The 26,711-nt window shown below is 41.3% G+C and overlaps 1 protein-coding gene across 1 annotated transcript in view; it reads right to left on the bottom strand.

Annotated features, from left to right (window-relative positions):
• Positions 1–26,711, bottom strand: part of GRIA3 (glutamate ionotropic receptor AMPA type subunit 3) — a 289,783-nt gene that overhangs the window by 61,407 nt on the left and 201,665 nt on the right. Inside the window, exons 8-11 of the mRNA XM_032620571.1 lie at positions 24,988–25,092; positions 24,056–24,163; positions 22,679–22,885; positions 8,398–8,774 (exon numbers count right to left, since the gene is read on the bottom strand). Coding sequence (XP_032476462.1) covers positions 8,398–8,774; positions 22,679–22,885; positions 24,056–24,163; positions 24,988–25,092 — 797 coding nt within the window. The remainder of the gene's footprint in view (positions 1–8,397; positions 8,775–22,678; positions 22,886–24,055; positions 24,164–24,987; positions 25,093–26,711) is intronic.

Here is a 26,711-nt window from a genome sequence, read left to right as displayed (position 1 = left end):
GGAGTCATGGTCCTACGTCATGAATGCTACTCAGGGAGAGGGTCTGTGGGCAGTTAGGGGGCAGTGTGAGGGCACTGAATGCCCAATGGGTAAGGGCTTGTAGTGAGGAAACTTCATCTCCTTCACAATGCTGCTGAAGGCTGGCTCTGTTTGCAGAAATGAAATCTGGTCACTAGGTTTTATAAAACATTGCCACATCATCCCAAGGATAGTTCTGCTCTGTGGTGGAGCGCCATCCTGGTTAGGCTGTGTTCTCTCATGCCCAGAAAAGCTCACAGGAAAAGAACCCACTCTGTCATAGAGTCAAGAATAGGTGTAGGAGCCTGGCACATCTCCAGGCTCTGTGGGAAGAGGGCAGCTCTGGGCTGAAAGCTGGCAAGTCAAGCTCTTCTCTGTCTATACTCGCATTTTACCACTTTGAAGCAAATTTAAATTCCTGTGTCCCAAGATAACCTTTTTTTTGGCCTCTGGAAAATTCAGTTGTTTCAGATTTTACACCCTGATCAAATAATTTTGGCCGGTGTTTTGATAAAGAGTATTCTTTATTGATTAACTGTAACAAAACTGTTTGGTTTTTTAAAGCCTGTAATTCCTCTTGGTCCCTGGATGCTTCACATAACCCTTATTTATTTCTTTCTGAACATAATCACTTTTAGCGTTTGGGATGTGCAAATCTGCTTTGCAACAGATTTTCTAACTGATAGTTATACTCTCTCAGGATTTCACCTGGGAACATTTCCCTTTTAATCAGAAGATGTAAAAACATCTGAAGTCAGAAAGAATGTCACATCTGAATGCTGAAAGTGTACAGAATATTTCAATTATGCATTTGAAACTTTCATAGTCTTTCTTCATTGTTAACATATACATTTTATTCTGGGTTGATCTGACTCTGGAAATAATTTTACTGTATAAAAGATGAATGCTCGGGCTTCCCTGGTGGCGCAGTGGTTGAGAGTCTGCCTGCCGATGCAGGGGATGCGGGTTCGTGCCCCGGTCTGGGAAGATCCCACATGCCGCGGAGCGGCTGGGCCCGTGAGCCATGGCCGCTGAGCCTGTGCGTCCGGAGTCTGTGCTCCGCAACGGGAGAGGCCACAACAGTGAGAGGCCCGCGTACCGCAAAAAAAAAAAAAAAAAGATGAATGCTCAAAGTAGCATTCGTAGTAATAGGGTCATAAAAATGATAATAATAGCTAACATTTAAGGAGCACCTCCTATGTGCCAGAGTCTGTTATAATTGTTTACATGTGTCAACTCCTTTAATCCTCCATCCCTTTACAGATACGAAAATGGAGCATTCTACAGATAAAGAAATTGAGGCACAGAGAGGAGAAATAGGAAATAAATCATCCAGACTTATGCAATCGGAAAGACATGCCCACATTTCTGTAGTATAAAATACTCATGTTTTGTATAAGAAAACCCAAAATGGCGTGTAAATTATAGAAGGAGCAATTTTCCTACAAACACTGAGAAATATAGCTGCAGGAAAACCAAACATGTTTGGATAATTATTGTTTATTATCTGTTGTTCATTTGGAATGGAACTGTGAATGTCCTCCTTATTTGGGATGATGGGGTTTTACTGAGACCAAGGGGAAAACTGATTTTGGAGTATTTCCAGAATCATGGTTTGGTATGGAAAAGGGTGTATTCTGCTGCTGTGAATACTAATGGTAGTTTATGTATTATCTGCTTGAAATGTGGAGAACAACACAGTAATTTATGGAAATTACGTTTGTGCCATTCTATTGCAGCTAATGGACTGTGGCTGTGTCTGTGTGATCGAAAATCAAGCCTGCGCATCATAGTCTGGTTCTTTTGGCCACCTTAATGGCTGACTCAGATAATCGTGTGGTTGATCTGTATGACTCAGCTGAAATTGGCTGTTGACATGACCGAAGATAAACCTAAAAGCAAAATGGTCTTTTTTTGTGGCCTCTTGTCTACATGGCTGTTGATTTTGGCAATTATGTGGTTAATACTGTGATAGACCTACGATCAGGGAGAATTTTGGTGACTATCCACATAGGAATGGTAAAATAGTATCCACGAGCATCAGCATAGATGGAGAAAGGAGCTTCCTTGGAATCAGCGTTGAATGCACAAGCTTGCATTCAGCATTCTCCCTTCAAGACAGTAGTAGCTTTTGTGCCAGTTCAAGTAAGAATTTAACCTCTGTAAAATCTAAAAAGGCCAGACTTATAGAAAAACAGAAGAGAATATAGGTTTTCAGGGGATGGGAGGTGAGCAAAATAGGGGATGTTGGTCAAAGTGTACAAACTTCTAGTTATTAAGTGAATAAGTTCTGGGGATCTGATGTTTTTCAAAGGAATGGATTTTTAAAAAATATAAATAAAATTTTCTGTTCATCAAGAAAAGAAAAAAAAAAGACAGTGGTAGCTTTGACAAGAGTCTTGGTGGAATTTCTACCACTTTCTTCCCTTGTATGTCATGGATGCCTAAATCCTTTCACTGAGAAAATGTACAGTGGAACTCACAGGGAAGAAGCTCTATAAGAATTTTCACATTTCCCTTTTCTCATTAGTGAAACTATAGCCTTTTAAATCCACATTTCACATGGAGGCTATATAAAAAGTGACTGATGGGTCAGCCCCGTCACATTTTTAAAAGGATCTATTAAAACAAGACAAGACCTTATAGTTGAGTTAGAAAGACCTGTCATTTCCCAGTATCTTTTCTTCCATTAATGCAGCTTCAAAATGTTTAACATTCAAGTAGTTTTGTTGCACAAGACAGATTTTGAGGTTAGCATAATGAAATGACCGTAAAATGCTGCCATTTAGTATTTATAAAAAATGCATTAAAGGAACATATCATACCTTTTGAAGAAATGTAAGAGGAGACATGAAGTTAATGAAAGTAAATTAGCAACAAGAGAAAAACAGACATAACATTGCAAAATAATGCACAATGCTCATGTTACCTGTGATCATAAGAAACTAGAGTTTCCGAGTTAATAATAAAGTGTATTTTATGGCCTATGAAATGATAATAAAAGTGAGCTATGTGCTGTAACCTTCATCCTGTAAGTAAATTTTGAAATCGGCACTTTACTAGCTTCACAAGATGAAGACCCGGAACTGCAAACTGCCTCTCTCCTTTGCACAAACTCTTTATCATTCCTTTTCTCCCTCTTCTTTCTTCCACAGTAGGCATCATTTCTACACTGCATTCAATGCTGTGTCTATGACAGATTTTTTAAAAAATGTGCAGAGTCAATCTTTGGTTCTTATAGTCTTCTCTGACGGGAATAACTAACCATCTCCCAAAGACTGAAAACTACGGCTTTCAGCCAGAAAAGTCATGAAATAGTTGTAATAAAAATCCTGCTACTACAATTAATTTATTACCACACCACTACTGCTTTGAAGTGAATTTGCAGTTGCAGTAGGATGAAGACACTGGTCATACATCAGTAAGGGAAAGGCTATTGTTGCTTTAAACGGAGCCCCAAACTCTCCTATTGTCTTTGATCCCATTCATTTTTTACCCTTCGTATATTTTATTATTCTGCACATACTTTCCATTTAAAAAAGGAGGATCTATGTGTCAGCTAACCTGGACAGATCCCCTGCCTGCTTCTCCAAAGTGTTTGCTATCTGGAAAACTTAACAGGAGAATAATGCCCATGGAACAATCTATACACAGTAACCGGGTTCAAGTTAGCGTGCTCTTTCCGTTTTCTCTGGTGCAATTCCCTGGAACCTTGTATCTTCAACTTGGCTAGTCCTCAGATGTCCCTGCAGCTTTAGAGAAAGTCAGCAGGGGGAGCATTTGTCTGGAAGGACTTGGACTCTGGCCTGCTTAGCAGTTCTGTCAACGTTTTACAAACGAAATAAATTTCAGATTAAAAAAAATTCCAGCCACCTGTCAATATCAGCAAGACATTGTGGAATAATACAATCAAAATGTTTGCAAGTTGTGTAATCCTTAAGGAAAGCACTTTATGGGTTCAAGAAGGAATGTTGTTGGTTATTTCTCATCAGAAATCAGCTATTTGGCACTGACTAAAATTTTAACCGTATTTAGGAGCTAAAATGCAAGTGCAATATGAACGATTAGTATTTGTGAAGCCAGGATGGTTAACAGCAGCCAGTTTAAAAATGATAATAGGTGACGTGTATTGAGAACTTACTATATGTCAGGCACTGTGCTTTACATTTTATAGATGAGGAACTGAGCCTTAGCAAGTTTTAGTACCTCGCCCCACGTTACACAACAGCTAAGCGGATTGTGAATCTAGGGAGATGAACTCCAGGACCCGCATACCTAATCACTATGCTCCCTCCATCTGGCTACACCCACTGGCTATCTCCCCATCCCCCAATCAGGGGGAAGAGGGTTGAATGCAATCTCCTCATACTTTCTTCTCCTGACTACCCCCAACAAATTAGTTCGTGTATGAATATAACCTCAGCTTATGACATTGATTACTCAGTCTCCACCTGAATTGGTCACCCTGAACAATTGGGGTAGTTGAAAATATCAAGCCTAATATTGACACAGACTCTTTAGGCTTCTAGGTTACTGTTCATAGCTTTATTTGATGGCAGTGGAATCATGGTCAGTTTTCCTCGTGATGTCTTGTTGCTGATTTCCCAGTCCTTAACTTTGAGTGAACGCATGTTCAGCAGCATTCTTAAACGCTCACTGCCTGTTTTCTTAAACAGCCAGGGCAAAGGTACTGTTTCATCAGAGGTTGGGAGACTGGAAAACATCTCTTGGGCATGAGCACGACGAAAAGAGTGGAACAAACAGTGCACCTTTAGGTCGGTAGTGGGAGGCTGTGTGTGGTAGTGGAAATAATTGTACTGCTGGCTCTTAGAGCCTCCGTGCCCTCGGGTTCCATGACATTATCTCTCCGGGTACTATTCCTTTCTCTATGATATGAGAAAAGCAGTATGACGTGGAAAGAGCACAGGTTCTGGAATTGGAGTTGGGTATGAATACTGGCTTTGTCATTAGCTGTGTGACTGGGCAAATTACTTCACCTGAGCATCACCTTCACCTAAAAAATAAGTACGATGCCCACCTTGTGGTAGTGTTTTGAGGATTAGAATTCATATGATAATACAGTTAAAGTGCCCAGATGCAGTGGGAACTCAGAGAAAATTGTTCCTGGGCCCTCAGTAAACGGATGCAACTGGATTAATTTATCTCTGACATCTCCTCCTGCTATGATATTTGATATTCTACTTTAAAATGTGGTCTCTTATAATGCCTTGAATTGCTCCAATTTTGAGAAAAGTCAGAGTGTACAATGCATGCTCACATTCTGGGCTTTCTGGAGAGTTTGCATTCCAAGGATGGCCATTGAACAGAAGTGGGGCTGTGTGCCCCATTGCTGGGTTGAGTTGTGACCGGCATTTAGAAGAAAAAAAAAGAGAATAGATGATATCAGAGTGCATGGCACACTGTAAGGGTAATTTCTGGTGAAATTTTGTTACGTACATGTATGTGTACTGAGTTGTGATGGAAAATTTATCTCTGACCGAGGGTTGTGCTCAAAACATTTGAAAGCATCACTCTCTAGGACAGTGTCTAGTGCAGAATAATAAAATCTCTACCTTGAAAAAAGCACTTGATATATTTCAGCGCCACAGAAGAGCCACAGCTTAAATTCTGCTACAAAAAGTGAAAATAAAGAATCTTTCCAGCTTGTTATTTTCAGGCCATCATTTTTAAGTTATTACTTAATGAGGTAATATGCATAAATACTTCTAAAAACAAACGGCCTTTTAAGAGTCCTGTTTGGGTATGCACAACAGCATGTAGCACTCCAGTGGGGATATCACAAATTTAGTTTTGAAAATGCACTTAACAGAAACCAATAAAATCTCCAGCCTTAATAAGTCTTTAGCATTGTCTCAACACAGATTACCAGCCATGTTAAAATCATTCAATTACAGGATCATTCAGAAACCCTCATCTCTTGAAGTGAACATTTTAAAAAATCAGAAAAGAAAGAAACTAGCACAGTTCACTCCCAGATGATATCACAAAACGACACACATCCCAAGCACAAAAGGAATAGGGAGTGAGGCAAAAAAGAATGACAGATAAATGAGGCTTACCCCACACGTGTTCTACTAAAAAGCTGCTGAAGGTAGTTACCAGCTATGTATACTGCAAAACTCCACTTTAAATGTTTTGTGCTCCACGTGGATAACCTCAAATGAAATATGCTATAAAAGCATGGTAGGTGACCTTCTGAGTCCTTCTAGTCTAAATGAAAATCCCTATATGTTTGTATAATTGACTCTGGTCAGTATTTGAATTAATGTTCAATTTTACCAAAGCTACAACTTTTTATTTCATTCTTTTCTGATTATAAAGATGTTACATTTGCTTACAGTATTTTATAATTATGCATTTGCCACCATTTTTGTTTAGGTGAGTCGACACTTTAAGTGGGTAAGATCTAGGCTAGTCACATTCAATACCTTCAGCAGCTTCACTGAGGTAAAATGCACATACCATACAATTCACCAATACAAGTGCACAATTAATGATGTTAGTAAAGTCAGAGTTGAGCAACCATTGCCACAGCCCAGTTTTGGAAAATTTCCAACACCCTGAAAAGTTGCCTTGTGCCCTTTTGTGGTTAATCCTGATAGGAATGGGACTAGGGTGAGGCAAGTGAGGCATTTGCCCCACACACAAAATTTAAGGGGGTGCCAAAATCTCATTAATCAAAATAAAGAGAATTTTAGTATAATTTTTTTAAAAGATCAAAATTAATTCAAGAAAATCCATGATTAACAAAATAGCAAATTTTAAAATAAAGATTGGATCTGACCCCTGTACTTGCTCTACTCAGCTTCACTTGCCTCACCCTAATCTTGATCCCCTCTCTGCTCCCTCCAAGGCCCCGGAGACCAACAACGTGCTTTCTGTCTCTATTGATTTGCCTATTCTGGACAAATGGAATGATACAATATGGGATAGTCAATAAATGGAATTCAAGTAATGGAATCATATGGTAAGTGGCCTTTTGCATCTGGCTTCTTTCATTTAGCATCATGTTTTCAAAGTTAATTTAGTAGCATGTATCAGTTGTCCTTTTTTTAGTTGCTCAATAGTTTCCCATTCCAAATGTGGTACGGATATGCCACATTTTGTTTAGCCATTTGTCTGTTGATGGACATTTGGGTTGTTTCCACTTTTGGCTATAATAAATAAAGCTCCTGTGAACATTTGTGTATAAGTCTTTGTGTGGATATATGTTTTCTTTTCTTTTAGGTAAATAAGAGTGGAATTGCTGTGCCATATTTTAAGTGTGTGTCTAATTATAAGAGACTGCCAAACCATTTTCCAATTTGGCTGTAGCATTTTGCATTCATGCTACTAATGGATGAGAGCTATAGTTATTCCACATCCTTGTCACCACTTGGTATTATCTGTCTTTTTGATTATAGCCATTCTAGAGGATGTGTAGAGCTGTCTCACTGTGATTTTAATTTGCATTTCCCTAACGACTAATGATGTTGAGCATCTCTTCATGTGATTATTAACCATTTGTATGCCTTCTTTGGGGAAATATCTATTCAAATCTTTCATCCATTTTTAGAATTGGGTTGTTTATCTTCTTTTTATTAAGTTGCAAGAGATCTTTATATATTCTGGATACAAGTCCTTTATCACATGTATGATTTCCTTATATTTTCTCCCACTGTGGCTTGTCTTTTCATTTTCTTAATTATGTCTTTTGAAATGCAAAATTTTTGAATTTTGGTGAAGTCCACTTTATCAATTTTTACAGTGGATTGTGCTTTTTGCGTTCTGGAAACTCTTTGTCCAATCCAAGGTCACACAGACTTCCTCCCATATTTTCTTCTAGAAGTTTTACTGTTTTAGTGATAAAGCTTGGGCAAGATACTACAGTGAAATAGTTCTAGGCAGTCAGAGAGAAAAAATGAAAACTGGAGGGGAAAGGGGAAGGTAGGAGGGTTTTAAAGAAGAGTTCTGTCTTTTAAATATTTTCTAGATCCAGTCTCTGGACAAATGAGAGAATGTTCTAGCTCAGTTAATGAGGAAACCATGCCTGTTTGTTCTGATCAAGATTTAGCGTTAGCTTTATCTGAATAATATCAATATTAGCTGGCAATGTTGCCTTTATCCGAGTTCAGATGTTTGCTATAATGTGTATAAATTGATGATACCATAGAAATGCATGAAAGACGTTCAAAGCGACACCAATAACACACTCACTTCATGGACGCAAGCAAACAAAAATGGCTTGATGATAATTTGTCACTGGATGGAATGTTAAATGAAAGAAATCTGGACTTGAGATGGGTGAATATCAGATGTGCATGAATGGATCATGGCCATAACATGCAAGGAGGCATTGGGTATGACATGGAAACAAACCTTGGAGAAATATCACATCCTTGCTGCATAAAGGCACCCAAGGAAAACCAAAGACTGTTAAATATTCCAAATTCATTTGGAGGATCAGGAGGGCTTTGCGGGTCACGAGGTTCTTCATTGTTGTCTTCCAAGTGCCATTCGTAAGGGCTGAATCTGCTGACTAGGAAAAGAACTACACTGACTCCAATGTAAGCGAAGACGATGCACATCCAGATTTCGTAAGCCAAGGGATCCAGAAATGAGAATACTCCTGGTTTTGATTTCTGAGGCTTCTTTATCATGATGGAGATGCCCAGGCTCATAAATGGCTTTGAGAAATCTATGACTTCTTCACGGACCAGCGTTATAGTGAGTGGAGCAACAGCTATATCAGCCCTCTGGAAAAAAACATTTTTTGACTTTTAGAGACAGTATTTCCATTAGTCATTTGCCACTTAATATACCTCTTTGGTAGAAATATAAAGTCTTAAGTCACTATAGCCAGCTGATTTGTCAATGCTTTGGTTAGACAAGTAGTAGCATTCAGTGGGTCCTAAAATACTCTAACTTGATGGTAAGTTAAGGAAAAGACACTTCGTCCTCTGAGGCATATTGGCTTAGGGCACCTGATTCAATTTTTTGTCCTAAAATTGTTTTGCTACCTTGCAACTCAACTTCTACTCTCCTGTGACATACCACTGTTTAATTCTTATATTCTTATTTTAATTTTCATTCACTTATGTCATATCTCCCTTACCTGACCGGAAATTCTTGTGGGAAAAGCATAATAGTCTATACTTTTGATATGTGCCTCCCTCCCCACCATGAGGTGCAACACAGGACTACAGTACTCAGTTTAACACTTGAGTGTTTGCCATTATTCTTGACTTATTTCTTTGAGAGTATGTCTATAAAAACGTAAGTTCTTTGAAGGCAGGGGTTCAATTTCCTATTTTTGTATCTATCACTGCAAAAGATCCTAAACTAAAGAAACTGTAGATGCCTAAAAAATAAGCTCTTGACTATTGAATACGAAATATGCAAACATGAAAGAATTCTGCATGGGCAATAAGGGTAAAGCAGTTATTACAATACATATTAATTTATATAGTAAGCCATCATTTCTAGTGATAAATATCAGTGTAGCACTCACATGTATTGGATCAATAAAATAAACGTGTCAGTAGTGCACTGCATAATTAGTTCAGGCAAAGGCAGACAATGTTTTTATATTAGTCCCATGAAAATAGGCACTAGGAACTTCTACACTTCTTTCTTTTGTCTTCCACAATAGTTCCCTTATGTCAGTAGTAGGTTTTAGTCTGGAGCCAGGCCTTAAAATGCATACTTAGAGAAATGCTCATAAGGAAAGGCTTTGGATGGTATATCAGGTGTAAAGTGAAAACACCAATTTTGATGATCGTTTTTTCTTCGTTAAATAGTTATGCCTCAATACCCCTACCAGTGGGGGAAGAATGATGAAATCTGAGACAGGGTTTTTTTTTTTTTTTTAATGTTTTAGTACTTTGATTTACATACGGTGACTCAAACTGGTTAAGAAACACTCCTTAATTAATTGCAGGGGAAATGCAGTAATAAACAGCCAGCTAACGTTGATTCAGTGCTTACTCTGTGTGAGGTGTTGTGCTAAGCCCCTTATATATATTTAATTCTCACAGCAACCTTGAGGTTGGTCCATGATCATTCCCATGTTAGAGAAGGAGGAAGTGAGGTACTGAGAGGCTGGGATTAGAACCCTGGTCTTCAGATTCCAGAACTCACTCTCTTAACCACCATAATATTCTAACTCCAGAGATACTTGCACGTTTCTACTATGTATTACTTTATGTACAATAATCAACCTCAGCCAACGCCTCTCGGGTTCATTCCAGTGTATATCTGAGTGCCTATTCTGTGCCAAGCACTATTCTTGGTGCTAGGGGTGTAGCAGTGAGTAAGACAAACAGACAAAAATCTGCTGCAGAATGTATGCATTTATTGAAGCCAACAGCCTGCTGACCAAATCTACCTTGAAGGCTGACTACCATCTCAAACTCACCATTTCTAAAATTAAACCCATCATCTATCACCGTGAGGTTGATTCTTCTTTAAGTCTGTGAATGATGCTCATTCCAGACGTTTCCCAGTCCCTAATCCTTACGTACCCTCTCTGCAGATGATCTTGCCTCTTCCTTTACTGAGAAGATGGAAGCCACCTGATATGAGCTCTATCACCTCAGTGCCTTTCTTCTCTTCCTCAATATATTGCTGTATCTTTATCCCTGCTGTCATTCCCATCGCTTAGAAAATGAACTCTTTCTTTCTAAGATTTAATCTACGTATTCCTTGCATCTCATACTCTTCTGTCTCCTTAAAATTCAGCTGTTTATTCTCTTTTACTATTTTTTCCTTCTCAATCTATTCCAGTGGTTCTCAGTGTGTGATTCCCCAGACTTAGCAGCAACAGAGTCACCTGGGAACTTGTTAGAAATGCCAATTCTCAGGCCCCACACCATGTTTATTAAATAAGAAGCTGGGGGGCGCCCAGGTGGCCCTCCAGGTGATTCTCATTCTTGCTGTAATTTGAAACCACTGACAGAGCTCATTCACTTAAGAATTACCTCATACTCAGGTAATTCCGTTTACTGACAAAGAAAAATGAAAGAAAAAAACACTTCTTCCTCCTTTTTTTGATCCTACTACCCTCTTAACCATACAGCATCACTCCCTATCACCACCAATCTTCTTGAAAAATTCGTCTTTACTATCTCTTGATTTTAACACAATGTTTCCCTTATACACCTGTGCTCTAACTTCCATTCCCCTCCAATTTAGTGAAATTGCTTCTTGAACTATATGCTTGGTTACCAAATTCAAAGACCTTTCCGCAGACCACTCATACGATACCACTGGCACTTAGCACTATATATATCCTCTTTCCTTAGCTCTCTGATGCTGAAGACTATGGGTTCTTCTCCTACCTTTCTGAACGTTCCTTTTCTGTCTGCTTCCTAGCCCTGCTCTCTCAGTGAAGATGTACGTTTGTACCTCCAGAGTCTATTCATGGGCCCTGGTTTGGTAGGTAATTTATGAAGGTTTGTGGAATAAGCAAGTCTCTTTAAGGTTCTGTTCTTCCTTTCTCCCCTCAGTATTATTACCTATGGCTTCAACTCTTCCCCCATTGAGCTAACTCCTGAATCACCAGTTCCACATTTCTAACTGGAGGGGAGACAAACACAGATTTTATCTATTTTACTCTTTTGCCTGGGGCCAGACCAGGTGGTAGAAACAAAAGCAACTGAGGAGAATGGAATTGGCCCAAAAGCTAGTGGGGTTTTTTGGCACAGAGAGTCTGAATCAGCTAGAAAGAACCTTGTCGTGCCAAGAGAATTCACAGATAAAGCCACCTTCTATCCCTGCCAACGTATTTCTACCTCCTGCTTAGAACGTGCAAATGCCCTGCTAGCAGCATTTCCCATTTGATCTCATTTGATTTAATTACTTCATTTAACTAGTTTTTTTTTTAATCTTTAAAGTCAAAATACTAGATAGTTCTAAAAGAAATTGCCACTTCTTTGTTTTGGAAGGAAGAACTAAGGGACATTTGTGGGAGAAAATCACTTTGGATTGAGTTTAGGGGAATTAGGTTCTTTTTCAAACACGTCAGGAAAGGATTTTGAGAATCTTGACACCCTTTAAGAGAAAAAAACCTAACTCAGTAACTGAAACACTCACCAGATGATGAGCACAGCTAAATGCTAACAAGATGTGGCTAGATAGACAAAGCGGGGCTTCTTGTCTGGTTCCCAGGAACGTGCCGCAAAAGAACAGATTCCCAAAGAAAGCCATTTTTATTTTTATTTTTTTAAATTTTATTTATTTTTGCCTGCCTGAGCATCTGTATTTATTTTTTTTTACTGAGGTATAACTACTGAAGCCTGCGCGCCTAGAGCCCGTGCTCTGCAAGAAGAGAAGGCACCGCAATGAGAAGCCTGCGCACCACAATGAAGAGACCCCCCCCACCGTGTGCAGCAACGGAGACCCAACGCAGCCAAAAAGAAAGCCATTTTTAGTTTGTAGTACTTTTGGAGTCACACAAGACAACAGGAAGAAGCTGCTCCCCTCAGGCACTTGCTCCGGGCTTTTCTACCTTTACTGAATTGTTTCTTTCTAAGGAGCTTTTTCAGAGACGGCAGTTTGTTTTCCTGGAGGGTGCTTCTTCAATGAAGAACAGTGTTAAATCTGTGCGCAATTAAGCCTCATTGATGTGGACCTGTCTCCAAAATGAGAATTACTGCGCTGAACCTGAAAAAAGACCTATACAGACAGAAATAGACAAAGGGATAGCGAAGAGCAGGTAGGAGAAGGCTCAACTGGTAGAGGAGAAGGGAGCAACCCCTCCCACTCTTGCATGCTTTGTGAGGCCAACGCAGCAGAACGGTCATATCAGCTCATAGCCAGCCTTGGAGAAACCCTTGCCCTCTGCCACCACTATCCCTTCCTCCATATGAAAAGGCTCTTGTCATGGTCTCTTATTTCAGAGCTCAAGGCCTGCTTGGCATAATGTCTGTGACGCAATCAACATACTTATTAGAGGAAATGGGGAGTAGCAGGTAACTAACGAGTGTCCAAAAAGACCCATTTAGCTCTCCTGGGACAGCTGTAGCATGCAGATGAGCAGGAAGGTCATTTTCAGGTCAAGTTAAAGATTTCAGGTGCCAACACTGATGAAAAAGTGAAAAAGGCAACTCCCCAAATGGCATTGCTTTCCTGGTCTCGGCTCCTTATGAAAGCCAGCTGTGTCTGGGATCGAGGGCTAGGGAGCAGCTGAAATTCGGACGCAGTAGTGAACTGTCTCACTTGTGGCATCCTGAGTCAGTCCAGCGGCCTTTTGTCCTCAAGCCTCTGCCTGTGCTAGTAACAGAAGTCAGCAGGCCATTTTCAGAAACCTTGGTGGGGAAGTAGGTGGTGTGACGGCGCTCTGGGTGATGGACAAAACCCAGCTAAATGGAAGGAGCTCAGGGTAAGAGTTTGCTAGCGCTTTTGCTTGCATCTTGACTACTTAAAGGATTTTCATCAAGCGGCTTAAGAGTGGCTGTGTGGGCTCAGTAAACACACAGAATTAGGTTTGATTTTTCCACTCACCAGTGGCAAACCCGGAGTAACTGCACTATTGCAGGGGATTTAGCTTGAGGGGATATATAATCCTTTTCATAGGTGGGTTGCCAAAGTCGTAAATTTCATAAAACTTAAAACCCAACAAACTCATATGTATAGGGACGATGCGCTCAAGAGTCTGCCAGGTTGAAGACAGAAATGGCGCTTGTGTTATTTTATTGTAACGTCTTTATTGGGGTATAATTGCTCTACAATGGTGTGTCAGTTTCTGCTGTATAACAAAGTGAATCAGTTATACATATACATATATCCCCATGTCTCCTCCCTCTTGCGTCTCCCTCCCACTCTCCCTATCCCACCCCTCTAGGTGGACACAGAGCACCGACCTGATGTCCCTGTGCTATGCGGCCGCTTCCCACTAGCTATCGGCTTTACATTTGGTAGTGTATATATGTCCACGCCACTCTCTCACTTCGTCCCAGCTTACCCTTCCCCCTCCCCATGGCCTCAAGTCCATTCTCTATGTCTGTGTCTTTATTCCTGTCCTGCCCCTAGGTTCTTTAGAACCATTTTTTCCCCCCGCCTGTAGCATGTGTTGTAAAGCTGGTTTGGTGGTGCTGAATTCTCTTAGCTTTGCTTGTCTGTAAAGGTTTTAATTTCTCCGTCGAATCTGAACGAGATCCTTGCCGGGTAATCTTGGTTGTACATTTTCCCCTTTCATCACTTTAAATATGTCCTGCCAGTCCCTTCTGGCTTGCAGAGTTTCTGCTGAAAGATCAGCTGTTGACCTTATGGGGATTCCCTTGTGTGTTATTTGTTGTTTTTCCCTTGCTGCTTTTAATATGTTTTCTTTGTATTTAATTTTTGATAGTTTGATTAATATGTGTCTTGGCGTGTTTCTCCTTGGATTTATCCTGTATGGGACTCTCTGTGCTTTCTGGACTTGATTAACTCTTTCCTTTCCCACATTAGGGAGGTTTTCAACTATAATCTCTTCAAATATTTTCTCAGTCCCTTTCTTTTTCTCTTCTTCTGGGACCCCTATAATTCAAGTGTTGGTGAGTTTAATGACCCAGAGGTCTCTGAGACTGTCCTCAATTCTTTTCATTCTTTATTCTTTGTTCTGCTCTGCAGTAGTTATTTCCACTATTTTATCTTCCAGGTCACTTATCTGTTCTTCTGCCTCAGTTATTCTGCTATTGATCCCTTCTAGAGAATGTTTAATTTCATTTATTGTGTTGTTCATCGTTGCTTGTTTCCTCTTTAGTTCTTCTAGGTCCTTGTTAAATGTTTCTTGTATTTTCTCCATTCTATTTCCAAGATTTTGAATCATCTTTACTGTCATTACTCTGAATTCTTTTTCAGGTAGACTGCCTATTTCCTCTTGCCTATTTGTTAGGTCTGGTGGGTTTTTACCTTGCTCCTTCATCTGCTGTGTGTTTTTCTGTCTTTTCATTTTGCTTTTCTTACTGAGTTTGGGGTCTCCTTTTCACAGGCTGCAGGTTCGTTGTTCCCGTTGTTTTTGGTGTCTGCCCCCAGTGGCTAAGGTTGGTTCAGTGGGTTGTGTAGGTTTCCTGGTGGAGGGGACTAGTGCCTGTGTTCTGGTGTACGAGGCTGGATCTTGTCTTTCTGGTGGGCAGAACCATGTCCGGTGGTGTGTTTTGGGGTGTCTTTGGCCTTATTATGATTTTAGGCAGCCTCTCTGCTAATGGGTGGGGTTGTGTTCCTGTCTTGCTAGTTGTTTGCCATAGGGTGTCCAGCACTGTAGCTTGCTGGTCGTTGAGTGGAGCTGGGTCTTAGCATTGAGATGGAGATCTCTGGGAGATTTTCGCCGTTTGATATTATGTGGAGCTCGGAGGTCTCTGGTGGACCAATGTCCTGAACTCGGCTCTCCCACCTCAGAGGCTCAGGCCTGATTCCCGGCTGGAGCACCAAGACCCTGTCAGCCACACGGCTCAGAAGAAATGGTAGAAAAAAAAGAAAGAAAGAAAAATAAAATAAAATAAAATAAAGTTATTAAAATAAAGAATTAAAAAATATTAAAACAAAAAATTTTTAAATGTAATTAAAAAAGAAAGAAGAGAACAACCAAACCAATAAACAAATCCACCAGTGATAACAAGTGCTAAAAACTAAACTATGATAAACATACAAATCAGAAACTATTCAGTCTCATACAGCAAATCCCAAGACTACAGTTGCTCCCAAAGTCCACCTCCTCAATTTGGGATGATTTGTTGTCTATTCAGGTATTCCACAGATGCAGGGCACATCAAGTTGATTGTGGAGTTTTAATCCGCTGCTCCAGAGGCTGCTGGGAGAGATTTCCCTTTCTCTTCTTTGTTTGCACAGCTCCTGGGGTTCAGCTTTGGATTTGGCCCCGCCTCTGCGTGTAGGTTGCCTGAGGGCGTCTGTTCCTGCCTGGACAGGACGGGGTTAAAGGAGCAGATGATTCGGGGGCTCTGGCTCACTCAGGCCGGGGGGAGGGAGGGGCACGGATGCGCAGCGAGCCTGCGGCAGCAGAGGCCTGCGTGACGTCGCACCAGCCTGAGACAAGCCTTGTGTTCTCCCGGGGGAGTTGTCCCTGGATCACGGGACCCTGGCAGTGGCGGGCTGCACAGGCTCCTGGGAGGGCAGGTGGATAGTGACCTGTGCTTGCACACAGGCTTCTTGGTGGTGCAGCAGCAGCCTTAGCGTTTCATGCCCGTCTGTGGTGTCCACGCTGATAGCTGCGGCTTGTGCCCGTCTCTGGAGCTCGTTTAGGCGGTGTTCTGAATCTCCTCTCCTCGGCACCGCGAAACAATGGTCTCTTGCCTCTTAGGCGGGTCCAGACTTTTTCTCGGACTCCCTCCCGGCTAGCTGTGGCACACTAGCACCTTTCAGGCCATGCTCACGCAGCCAACCCCAGTCCTCTCCCTGGGATCTGACCTCTGATGCCCGAGTCTCAGCCATGACGCTTAGTTTAAATGTCATTTAAAACTTTTTTTTTGAGCTGAAAGGCTTATGTTAAAGCTTAATCATCCGATGACCTGATGCAAAACGTAACCCACCTGGAGACTGTGCGTGAGCAGGAGCTTGTCAGCTACAATTTTTTTTTTTTTTTTTAAATTTATTTATTCATTTATTTATTTTTGGCTGTGTTGGGTCTTCGTTTCTGTGCGAGGGCTTTCTCTAGTTGTGGCAAGCGGAGGCCACTCTTCATCGCGGTGCGCGGGCCTCTCACTGTCGCGGCCTCTCTTGCTGTGGAGCACAGGCTCCAGACGCGCAGAGCTCAGTATTTGTAGCTCACGGGCCCAGCTGCTCCGTGGCACGTGGGATCTTCCCAGACCAGGGCTTGAACCCGTGTCCCCTGCATTGGCAGGCAGACTCTCAACCACTGCGCCACCAGGGAAGCCCCAGCTACAATTTTAAAGCGCTTGTTGAAAGCAAGGGAGAGGATGAGAGAGAGTGGGTAGGCAATGCATTGGCGTGTAGTGTGCATAAGATATTATACGTCGTCTGAGAGAAGAGGCAGACGTGACCTGACCCCTCACCCCTGTATCAACCATAAAGTTCTAGTAGCCTTTGGCAGACATGTTGTTTGGAAAGTTTAAATGTGTTGGAGAAAGGAGTGGGACAGAATCAAGTTAGACGATAGGAATATAATTGCTACCTGTTGGGGGCCTGGACTTAAACTGCTTTATTGGCTGTACTCTATGGGATGTTTAATGTCTGCAATTGTTTGGATCTGGAGAAAGGGATGAGGTCTATTTAAATCTCTGCAACAACAAGCAGTGTCACAACAGGATCTCCTCGTTTCTTTACAGAGAACAGATGTCCCAGTCTGGATCTCTTGGTTAGGGCTCCCTGTCCTTGGGGAGCTGAGAGAGTTAAAGACAAAGTGAAGATAAAGGAGTGTCCCTGGAGCTGGGTAAAGACCTCGTGAGACTAAATTTGCTTGGAAATATTTCCCCACCGTGTCTGCTTAGAATGGCAGACTTCCATGCATCATTAATGCTCCTTCCTGGAATTCATATGCCTCATTTGAAAGAGAGGGGTGCTTTTATCAAGCCATCAGCCCTCCTGCCAAAGCCCAGTGCAATCACCTGAAGAACAGAAGAGAATATTTGGCATCTGTTATTTCACCCTTGCTTCTCTGCCTTTTAGCTGGAAGGACAGATCGACTTTCTGTCTTTCTTAATGGAAAACGAATCTATTTTAGGATAGTGACAACTTAAGAGACAATTTCTTCTAGGTAGAGAAATGTCAGTGTGAATAGCTTCTGTAAAATTGCCATTTGTCCCAGGAGTGTGAAGGAGTCTGAGGATGCCCAGGGGATGTGACCTGGAATCAGTTGTCCTCCAGCCTCATCTCCATCCCCAAGCTCTCTGCTCTCTTGTAAGCCAGAGGTACCAATCTGGGTAGTATTTTGTCTGTCCTTTCCTATCCTTAGTTCTAAGTGCTAGGAACATAAGGAACATGGCAGCTGCCCACCGGGAGGTGTCCTATTGTCAATTAGGACCTCAATTTCCTTCCAGCCCTTGTCCTGACTCTCTTTTTCTGTTAGATCATATCTCCTCTCAAAGGGCAGAAACCCTCAGCTGCCTATCTGGGTTTTCACATATTTCAAGTAATAACTAGAGATGTGTATTACATTATCCTGGAGGCCACAGATAAACAGGATGGGTATCTCAGATGGAAAAGCTCATAATCCAACTAGATTGTAAGCCCCTTGAAGGCAGGTAGGATTATCTTCCCATAATTGGACACGCTTAGTAAACTGAACCAATGACTCAGTGGACAGAGCACTGGACCAGGAATCATGAAACCTGAGTTATAGTCTAAGCTCTGCCAAGCTGTGTGATTTTGTGACTTTGTCACAATACCTGCCACTATTCCTGTCATCCCCGTCCTATAGCAGGACTTGGTTTCCTGGTTTACCCAATGGGCAGTTCTAATGTTCAGTCCTGGCCAGTCTCCACATTTATGTGTAAAATGAATGAAAAGGTAGGCTAAAGAATATCTAAGAGCCCTGCTAGCAACAAAATGTTTTTAAATGTCCTCTTAAAACACATGCTGTTTGGGAACCGTAAAAACTTGTGGTCTGAGGACAACTGCCATGTGGCGATGTTACAGACATTAAGCTCAAAATCAAAACTTCTAAAAGCAGGTGGACAGTTTCAAGTCCATAATGTTCTGAAGAGCTTATATAATGGGGGCACATTGTGTCCTACTGACATTTGTTTCAAAAATAGCCTTCTTAGCGATACAAGGTGGCCCAAACATCAACCTTGATTTGATTTTCTTTAGAGGAGAAAAAAAAAAAACATTTAGGACTCATCTGAAAAGAGGCTGATTGGCTTCTTTCTTCTTTAAGAAGTTTAATTTATTTTGACTCTTTCTTGAGACTTTATGGCAGATACTGAAATCTCCTTTGCAAAGCTTTTTTCATCTCTGCCTTTCTTCATTATTTTTCCTACTCTGATCTGTTGTACATACTAAAAGTATAAGAGAAAATGCCCTAAAGATAAAGTTGTGTCTATCTGTGTAGTTTTCGTGTTATTGCAAGAAATACTTCCATGTTCTCTATCCTTTTGCTTATTAAGCACTTAGGGAAGTCACCGGGGGTGGGGGTTTGCCCTCTTTTTCTTAAGCCACTTGCAAACCATAGGAGACCAGGCCTGCCAGAAATGAATGCCTGTTTTCACTTTTCTCCATTTCTATCAGTGACAGAGAAGTTGCAAACTTCCCAATGCCGAAAGATGAAATCTTCTAAATGAAGAGGAAGACTCACTTAGCTTAGATCATCCTCCCTTACAGACAGCTCTCACTCTAAGCATGAGAAGAACGTCCATTTTTCATAGCCACACGTCTTAGAGGAGAGTGGAACTTGGCAGTCCACTCAAATAGGTTGGTTTGTTCTCGGTTCCTGGGAATCACCTTGTGTTATAATCTCAGAAAGCACCAGACACTTGTTCTAGGTCAGGGGAGGGAGGAGGACATTTCTGCAAGAGCCTTCCCTGGCTATTGCTTTTATCTTTAGTAGAAAGAACTGGGTGAAAAAGATGGGTAGGCTCCTCCAGGAGAATTTTTACCTATTCAGCAGTAGAGAGTTGGTTTCTAAATTACTAAACAAATATGGGACTTGCTAATTCTCAAGCTCTCTCACTCACACATACACAAACTGGAAAGAGGAAGAGAATGTGGAGATTAAGTGGGTGCAGTACAGAGGACATGCCAGAGGAGAAACCAAAATCCCCTGAGAAAGCTGGTCTTTGTCTGAACAATGTCAAGAAATTTGCTCTGCTCTTCAGCACTGTGTTTAATGTCCTGTGCAGTGACAGGAGGGCACTGAGCTATTTACACAGTGTGACGGGCTTCCTCTTGAGACAGTAGAACGCTATGGCAATTGAGACATAATGGGCTGGTAGAGCCCATGCCAGTTACTCTGCCCTAGTGAAAACAGCCCCTAAATTCCTTGTCAGGTTTATGTGGCTGAATACTCTTCCCCCCAGAATGGCTAAGGCACCAAGGGCCTTTGCAATATGTTTCAACTATCTCTTAGGATGGGACGGGTCTGCAACACTTGGCCGTTAGGCGGTATGCGGCAACGGTTAAAGAACACACGCTTCATAGTCAGAGACCTGGGTTCAAATCACTGTGTCAGAACAAGCTGTTTGGCCTTGATATGAGACTTCACCCCTCTAGGCTTCAATTTTTCTCATCTGTAGAATGACGTTAACAGTGTTTTGAGGATTAAGTTACATAGTGCTTGTAAAGCACTTGGCACAGTGCCTGGCGACCAGTAGATATGCAACAAATGGTAGCTAATAATAATAAAAATATTATAGGATTACCTCTCACCATGAACTCAATTTAATGGGTATTGGCTGGGCATTATTATGTGCCACCAGGCATTCATTCATTAAAGCAAAAAGTGAGTATCTCTTATGTACCAGGTAATGTGCTAAGAGCAGGGGAGAGCTGTGAGCAAGACGGGACATCTTAGAGCCCGAGTGTTGGGCAGATTAGGGACGGGAAGTAGAAGAAGACTTGATCACCAACTTGTAAAGAGGTTACGGCTGTGTCAAGATGGTTCCGAGCTTCTCAGGTTTCTCAGAAAGCATGATGGGTGCTCTGTTCCTTCTTCAGCCCCTCTCTCTGGCCTTAGAAGTTCTTTTTTCTCATAACTGGGTTCACTTGCATCTTATCTGCAATTCAGCCCTGCCCCGGTTCCCAGGACCAGCCTTGACCCAAGACAGGGTCCAGCCCCACAGCTGGGGGCTAAGGTTCAAATCGCCTTGCAGCTTGTGTGACTGGAAGATGGTGCCTTGGTTTTGATACTTGAGGTCCAGTCTCATTTTAAGCCTTAATTCCCTTTGTGTGCCCTTATTTTTAGAAGTGAGCTTCTGCCTTTGTGCCTGTTCCTTAGGACCTGTTCCAAAAACTTATTTAGCGACCCCAGTACTATCTTACGATTGGAGAGCTATACCTTATTCTTGTTAATTCCTGTCTCAAGCGCTAGAGTCCTTATCCTAAACCTCAGTCCAATAGCTAACTTGTGGACATTTGCTTCTTGCCAGACTCTTCTCAATATATCCAGCCCCTAAATTCCTCTCCTTCCCCTAACCTGTTGTTTAGACAGGGACTGGTGTTTGCAAGTAACCTTTGTCTGTTAGAACTAAACCTCTGCCACTGCCACCTGCACTTGGGTTAGTTTTCTAAGGACTGGTTCACCCAATGGGTGGTTCTTATGTCCAGTTCTGTTTATTTCCATATGCCTCATTGGGTGGCCCAAGAGCTGACCTTCCCAATCAGAGGCCAAAACCTTTTAAAGCTAAGCCCCTGAGGAGCTCTGAAGATACTACTGTACCCCTTTTAAAAAGCCCTAACTATTAGTATAATTCTTTTGTACTTCGCCATGGGCAGGCCCTTGGCAGAGACATTCTGTTCATTCATTAATTCATTCAAGATATATTTATTGGACTTCCATTATGTGTCAGGCCATGGCATATTGAAATGACTCAGATATGGCTTCTGTTTTCAAGGAGTTCATAGACTAGTTGGGACAGCTAAACTTGAAAACAGATCGTTATAATAGAGGTTCAAAAGTACTATGAGAGGGCTGTCCTGGTGGCGCAGTGGTTGAGAGTCCGCCTGCCGATGCAGGGGACCACGGGGTCGTGCCCCGGTCCGGGAAGAGCCCACGTGCCGCGGAGCAGCTGGGCCCGTGAGCCATGGCCGCTGATCCTGCGCGTCCGGAGCCTGTGCTCCGCAACGGGAGAGGCCACAACAGTGAGAGGCCCGTGTAACACCAAAAACAAAAAAAAGTACTATGAGAAAGCAAAAAAAATACTATAAGGAAGCAAAAAGCAGGGGCAGCTAACCAGATTGCAGGTGGGTAAATGGGATTAGGGAAGGCTTCCTGAAAGAGGTGACACCTCTGAGTTCTGAAGGACTGGTAGGTGGTGTTAGCCAGCTGAAGAGAGGTGAAGGTCCTTCCAGGCCTGTCTTCAGGGAACAATGCATACTTTGCTATAGCTGGGACATTGAGTGTGAAGGAGGAAGAGGACCAGATGAAACTAGAGAGGTAGGTGGGGGCCAGGTGACAAAGTGCCTTCTTTGCCATGCTAAGGAATTTGAATTTTATCCTGATTTCTAAAGTGAGAAACTGCAATAATGTGGATTTGATTTGCCAGGGTAAGAGCAGAGGCAGGGAAACCAAGTAAAGACTGTCAAATAGTTGCTTGAACCGTAACTAAGATGATGATGGTGGGAATGAAGAGTGTATCTGGATTTGAGAGACAGAAAAGTAGAATTGATAGGATATGGTGACTGACTGGATATGAGGGGAGCGATGAGGAAAGATGACCTGGTTGCTTAGGCAACTAGGTGGGTGGTGATTCTGCTGCCTGAGACAGGGAACACAGAAGGAACAGATTTTCAATAGAGGGCAGGCTGTACTTAATGTTGCCAGATAAAGTTCTCCAATTCTACTTTCCTTTTAGTAAAATAATCCTGTTGCCCAAAGGATGCTATTGACAAGCTACCTTTACAGAATTCAACTGTAGAATAAAACGTTTTTCATACAGATCATATGAAAACTATACAATTGGATAAATACTGCACTTGAAAGTTAAATTCCTCTATCTTTATTTGTTGGAAGGCATAGAAATAAATGAAAACAGAGTCGAAAAAAACTTACCCCATAGACAAGTTCCCCAACCATGCCGTTCCATATTTTAGTCTCCGGATCCCTTGCACCGTATTTCCCATCACCGACAATGGACAATTTGTATTTGATCCTTACATGTTTGGCTATTTCATAGGCTAAGTCTACACAATAGCCTTCATATCGCTCATTTCCTTCCAGTTGCTCGTGATTCTTCTTATACATTACGTATGGTGATTCCTTTGAGACCAGAAGCAAGATCAAAGGATTACTCCCATACATTTTTCTAAGAGATAATAAATGTAATAATGAAGTTTTGTTCCCCTGTGGCTATTGAGGTTTGGTGTGTTAAGAGAGCCTTTAAAAATGATTGCTTAATAAGTAGAAGAGCCTCAATCGACTGTTCATGGGGGCACATATTCCTTGGAGTCCTTAATTGATGATTTAAGGAAATAGAGAAGAATTTAAGTTCTTTTTGAGAGTTTGAAAGAACCAGTTTCCACCTGTAAAGTCTTTGATTTAGTCAAGTTGGGCAGAGGTATTTCTTTTAGTTACACGAAGGTTAACTGCCTTTGATTTCTTGGGATTTACTATGTAAGAACCATAGCCAGCCCTGGCAAGCCCTAGGGAAGCACTGTGATCTTTGTGAGGTCAGAGTCTGTGGCTTATTCATTTTTATATCCTCAGGGCCTAGTACAGTACCTAGGACAAAGTGAGTGTTTGATAGGCATGTTTAAATGAAAGAGAAACTTCAGCTGAATCTCCATTTAATTAATCACAATTTCAGACCTACTCATTTTCAGGCATATTCATTTTTAACCCGGGTTTGTACTTCGGTCAGTAATGAAACATACCAGGTTTTAGAAAAGCATTTGAAAATAAGTGGAAATACTATTTCACATCCCAGTAGTGCTTTTGGTTTTTCAGAAAAGCTTTGCATGGTGAATATTGCCTTGAAACGTCTTATGACATGGTTAGGAGATTATTATGACGACCATTCCATAAGTTAAAAAATAACACACCCTGAGGCTCAGAGAAGTTGTGATTTGCACCGTTAAACTCAGGTTAGTGGTAGACCTAATATTAGAACCCTGACCTACTCTTTCCTCCATATAACGCTATCTCCCCCACAATGAAGAATTACATTTCAAGTCCAGATGAAGCATCAGTCCATGAGGGTAACAAGGAGGATAACAAGATCTAAAACTGTTGCGAATTCCTATTCTTTTTCTTTATTTAAATGACATTCTGTTCCTCATCATGGCAAGACATTTCGAAAGATTCCTAAGCTGACCTGTTGGAAGTTTCCACTGTTTGAACTTGAGGTCTTTCCTACTGGCTGAATAATGCTTTTCAGAAGACAGAAGTCTTGCTGTACAGAAAGCCCACCTACCTTCCATCCATACTTACCAGAATGGTGGTTACTACTATGGTCCGGTTCTCTGCAGATGCACTGTCATTGCTGATTTGCTGATCTGAGAAAGGCACAAACCTTTCATACTCATTCCAGTAGCCAGCCTAGAAAGAGCAGACATTTGACCTGGTTGCCTATTTTTCACTCAAAAAGTGCTGCACGAAATTCAAGTGCTGTAGTAGAATGAAACCTTTTTGTAGTTGCTTGAGCAACAGATGTGCTGTTCCTTCACCCTGGGGGTTCCCATCCCCACCTTGCTTTTACTGATATTTGGTAAGAATAAGTTAGCCCACTGTAGAATGATCAGCCTTTTTGATTCTTTAAACTCAGATAGCAGAAAAATTCTTTCCTTAAAACCGTAGGAAAGCTGGGTGGGCAGTCAGTTGAGTATCCTGTAGAAATGGTACAAGATATTTTACGTTCTAATGTTTTATTAAGTAACTACTAAATTCCCACTTCCTGACTAACTCACTATCAGTATGATAGACGCAAAGTGGTTATTATGAAATTTAGCTCTAGGGAAAGGTACTTTGTCCAGAGTCGTTTTGGTGGGTGAGTTGGCAAAATGGAGAGATTACCTACTTTCCAGTTCTTTTGCTAAAATCATGTGTATCTTGGCAGCTTCTGTTTAAATAACATGCTATAAAATTTGTAATTCCTTCCCTGTATTGTAGGAAGCTGTTAATTAATCTTGAGTCTACCACTTTTAAAGGACCAGCCTCAGAGGGAAATAACTTTTAAAATGTGTAGATGGAACACTGATTACAAAACAGCTCTGCCTCGTATCTACACTATTCACCAAACGGAAAGGCAAACATGATGTGTGGGAATTTGCTTTGGGTGTGTTTCCTAACACCTATTTCCTTGCATCTGAGGGCTGTCACTTTCTGAGAGATTTTTTATTTGGATACCTGTTTGGGTTACTTACCTTCCGAGAGCCAGTGACTTTCATTTCATACACATCGATGGTATAATTTGTCCTACGTCCGTAAGTGTCAAATTGGATGTTTCCAGTCATTCCTTGTACTTGCACCTGGTAGAAAGGGAAAAATGTAAAATTTAAAAATAGCACCACATTATTGCCTTTTTGGTTTTTGCGATGAGGTCCGCTGACAGATCTTGGAATCTTGGAGAATGTTTATCTTGAGCCATTGAGCTATAGCCACCAGATCAGTCTATACAGATCTTCATTTCCTCGGCAGTACTTTCTAAGTATGCCTTTCAGTTAATGAAGCTTTGAGTGGGTGTGACAGGCAGTTTCTTATACGATACAGTGAGGGCCCTACCACTACTTTTTCAAGGACCTGAAATTTCTTTTTTTTTTTTTAATACTTAACTTTCTCTTTATTTACTGGTTTTCAGAATAAAAATCTTTCATAGAATTGTCTAAAGGTAACCCATGTTTTTAGTAGTATTATCAACTCATAGATTTAAATGTATTTTGTGTATTTCAATCCCTTTTTTTTAAACTGATTTTTTAAAATTAACTTTATTGCAGTATGGTTGCTTTAGAATGTTGTGTTAGCCTCCACTGCACAACAAAATGAATCAGCCATGCACATACAGATATCCCCTCCCTTTTGGACTTCCCTCCCATTTAGGTCACCACAGTGCATTAAGTAGAGTTCCCTGTGCTATACAGTGTGTTCCCATCAGTTGTCTATTTTATACATAGTATCAATAATGCATATGTGTCAATCCCAGTCTCCCAATTCCTCCCACCTCACTCCCTCCCCCCTTGGTATCCATACATTTGTTCTCTACATCTGTGTCTCTATTTCTGCTTTGCAAATAAGATCACCTATACCATTTTTCTAGATTCCAAGGAACCTGAAATTTCTACCATTCGTCTTTTCTGAAGGGAGTTGCCTGAAGAGTATTCTTAACTAGGATAATGCGTTCTTCTGAACTGTGAGTTCCACTGGTCCCAACATCCAAACATAAACCAGCTTCAGTAACGTGGGCTCTGGAGCTCCTGGATTCATACTGTAACTTCATCACTTACTAACTGTATGACCTTGGGGATGTTCCTTAATGCTTTTGTACCTCAGTGTCCTAATCTGTAAAGTGGGAAATCCTAGTAGTACCTGTCCCATGGAGTTGTTAGGAGGATTAAATGAGTTATACATATGTAGTGTTTAGATCAGTGTCTGGCATGTAGTGAGCATTGCAATACATGCTAGCTCTATTAATAATAATAATTATTAATCAAAATGAATTTAGTTCTGTTTCTTGAGGGGTTTACACATTTATCAGCTACCATAGTAACAGGGATGAGTTTTTCCTCTTATTTAACCTATGCCCAGTTCCAGACAGGTAGTGGAGAGCTAGGCCATGGAGGGATAATCCAATAGACTGATGAAATTTGTTAAGTCTAGGGAATCAGGAGTATTGAATACTATATAAAACAGATAGAGGTACTAGGATAGCCCAGACACCTAGTTGGGAGGCCAAATGCAGATGCATGTATGCCATAATTTTTCCTGGGTCTGGGCCCCGTATTATGAATTAATATGAGGCCATCTCTACTGGGTGGAGAGATTTCCTTACCTGTTTTACAGTTCAGGGACACTGGGTGAAAGACCCTCTATAAACATGTCATTATTGTTACCCACTTGAATTACTTATCTGGTGAGTATGGGTCAAGGAATT

Source organism: Phocoena sinus, chromosome X (assembly GCF_008692025.1).
Source record: "Phocoena sinus isolate mPhoSin1 chromosome X, mPhoSin1.pri, whole genome shotgun sequence".
Lineage (NCBI taxonomy): Eukaryota > Metazoa > Chordata > Mammalia > Artiodactyla > Phocoenidae > Phocoena > Phocoena sinus.
Note: the sequence above shows the minus strand (reverse complement) of the source record. Positions and strands in the feature narration are given on the sequence as shown.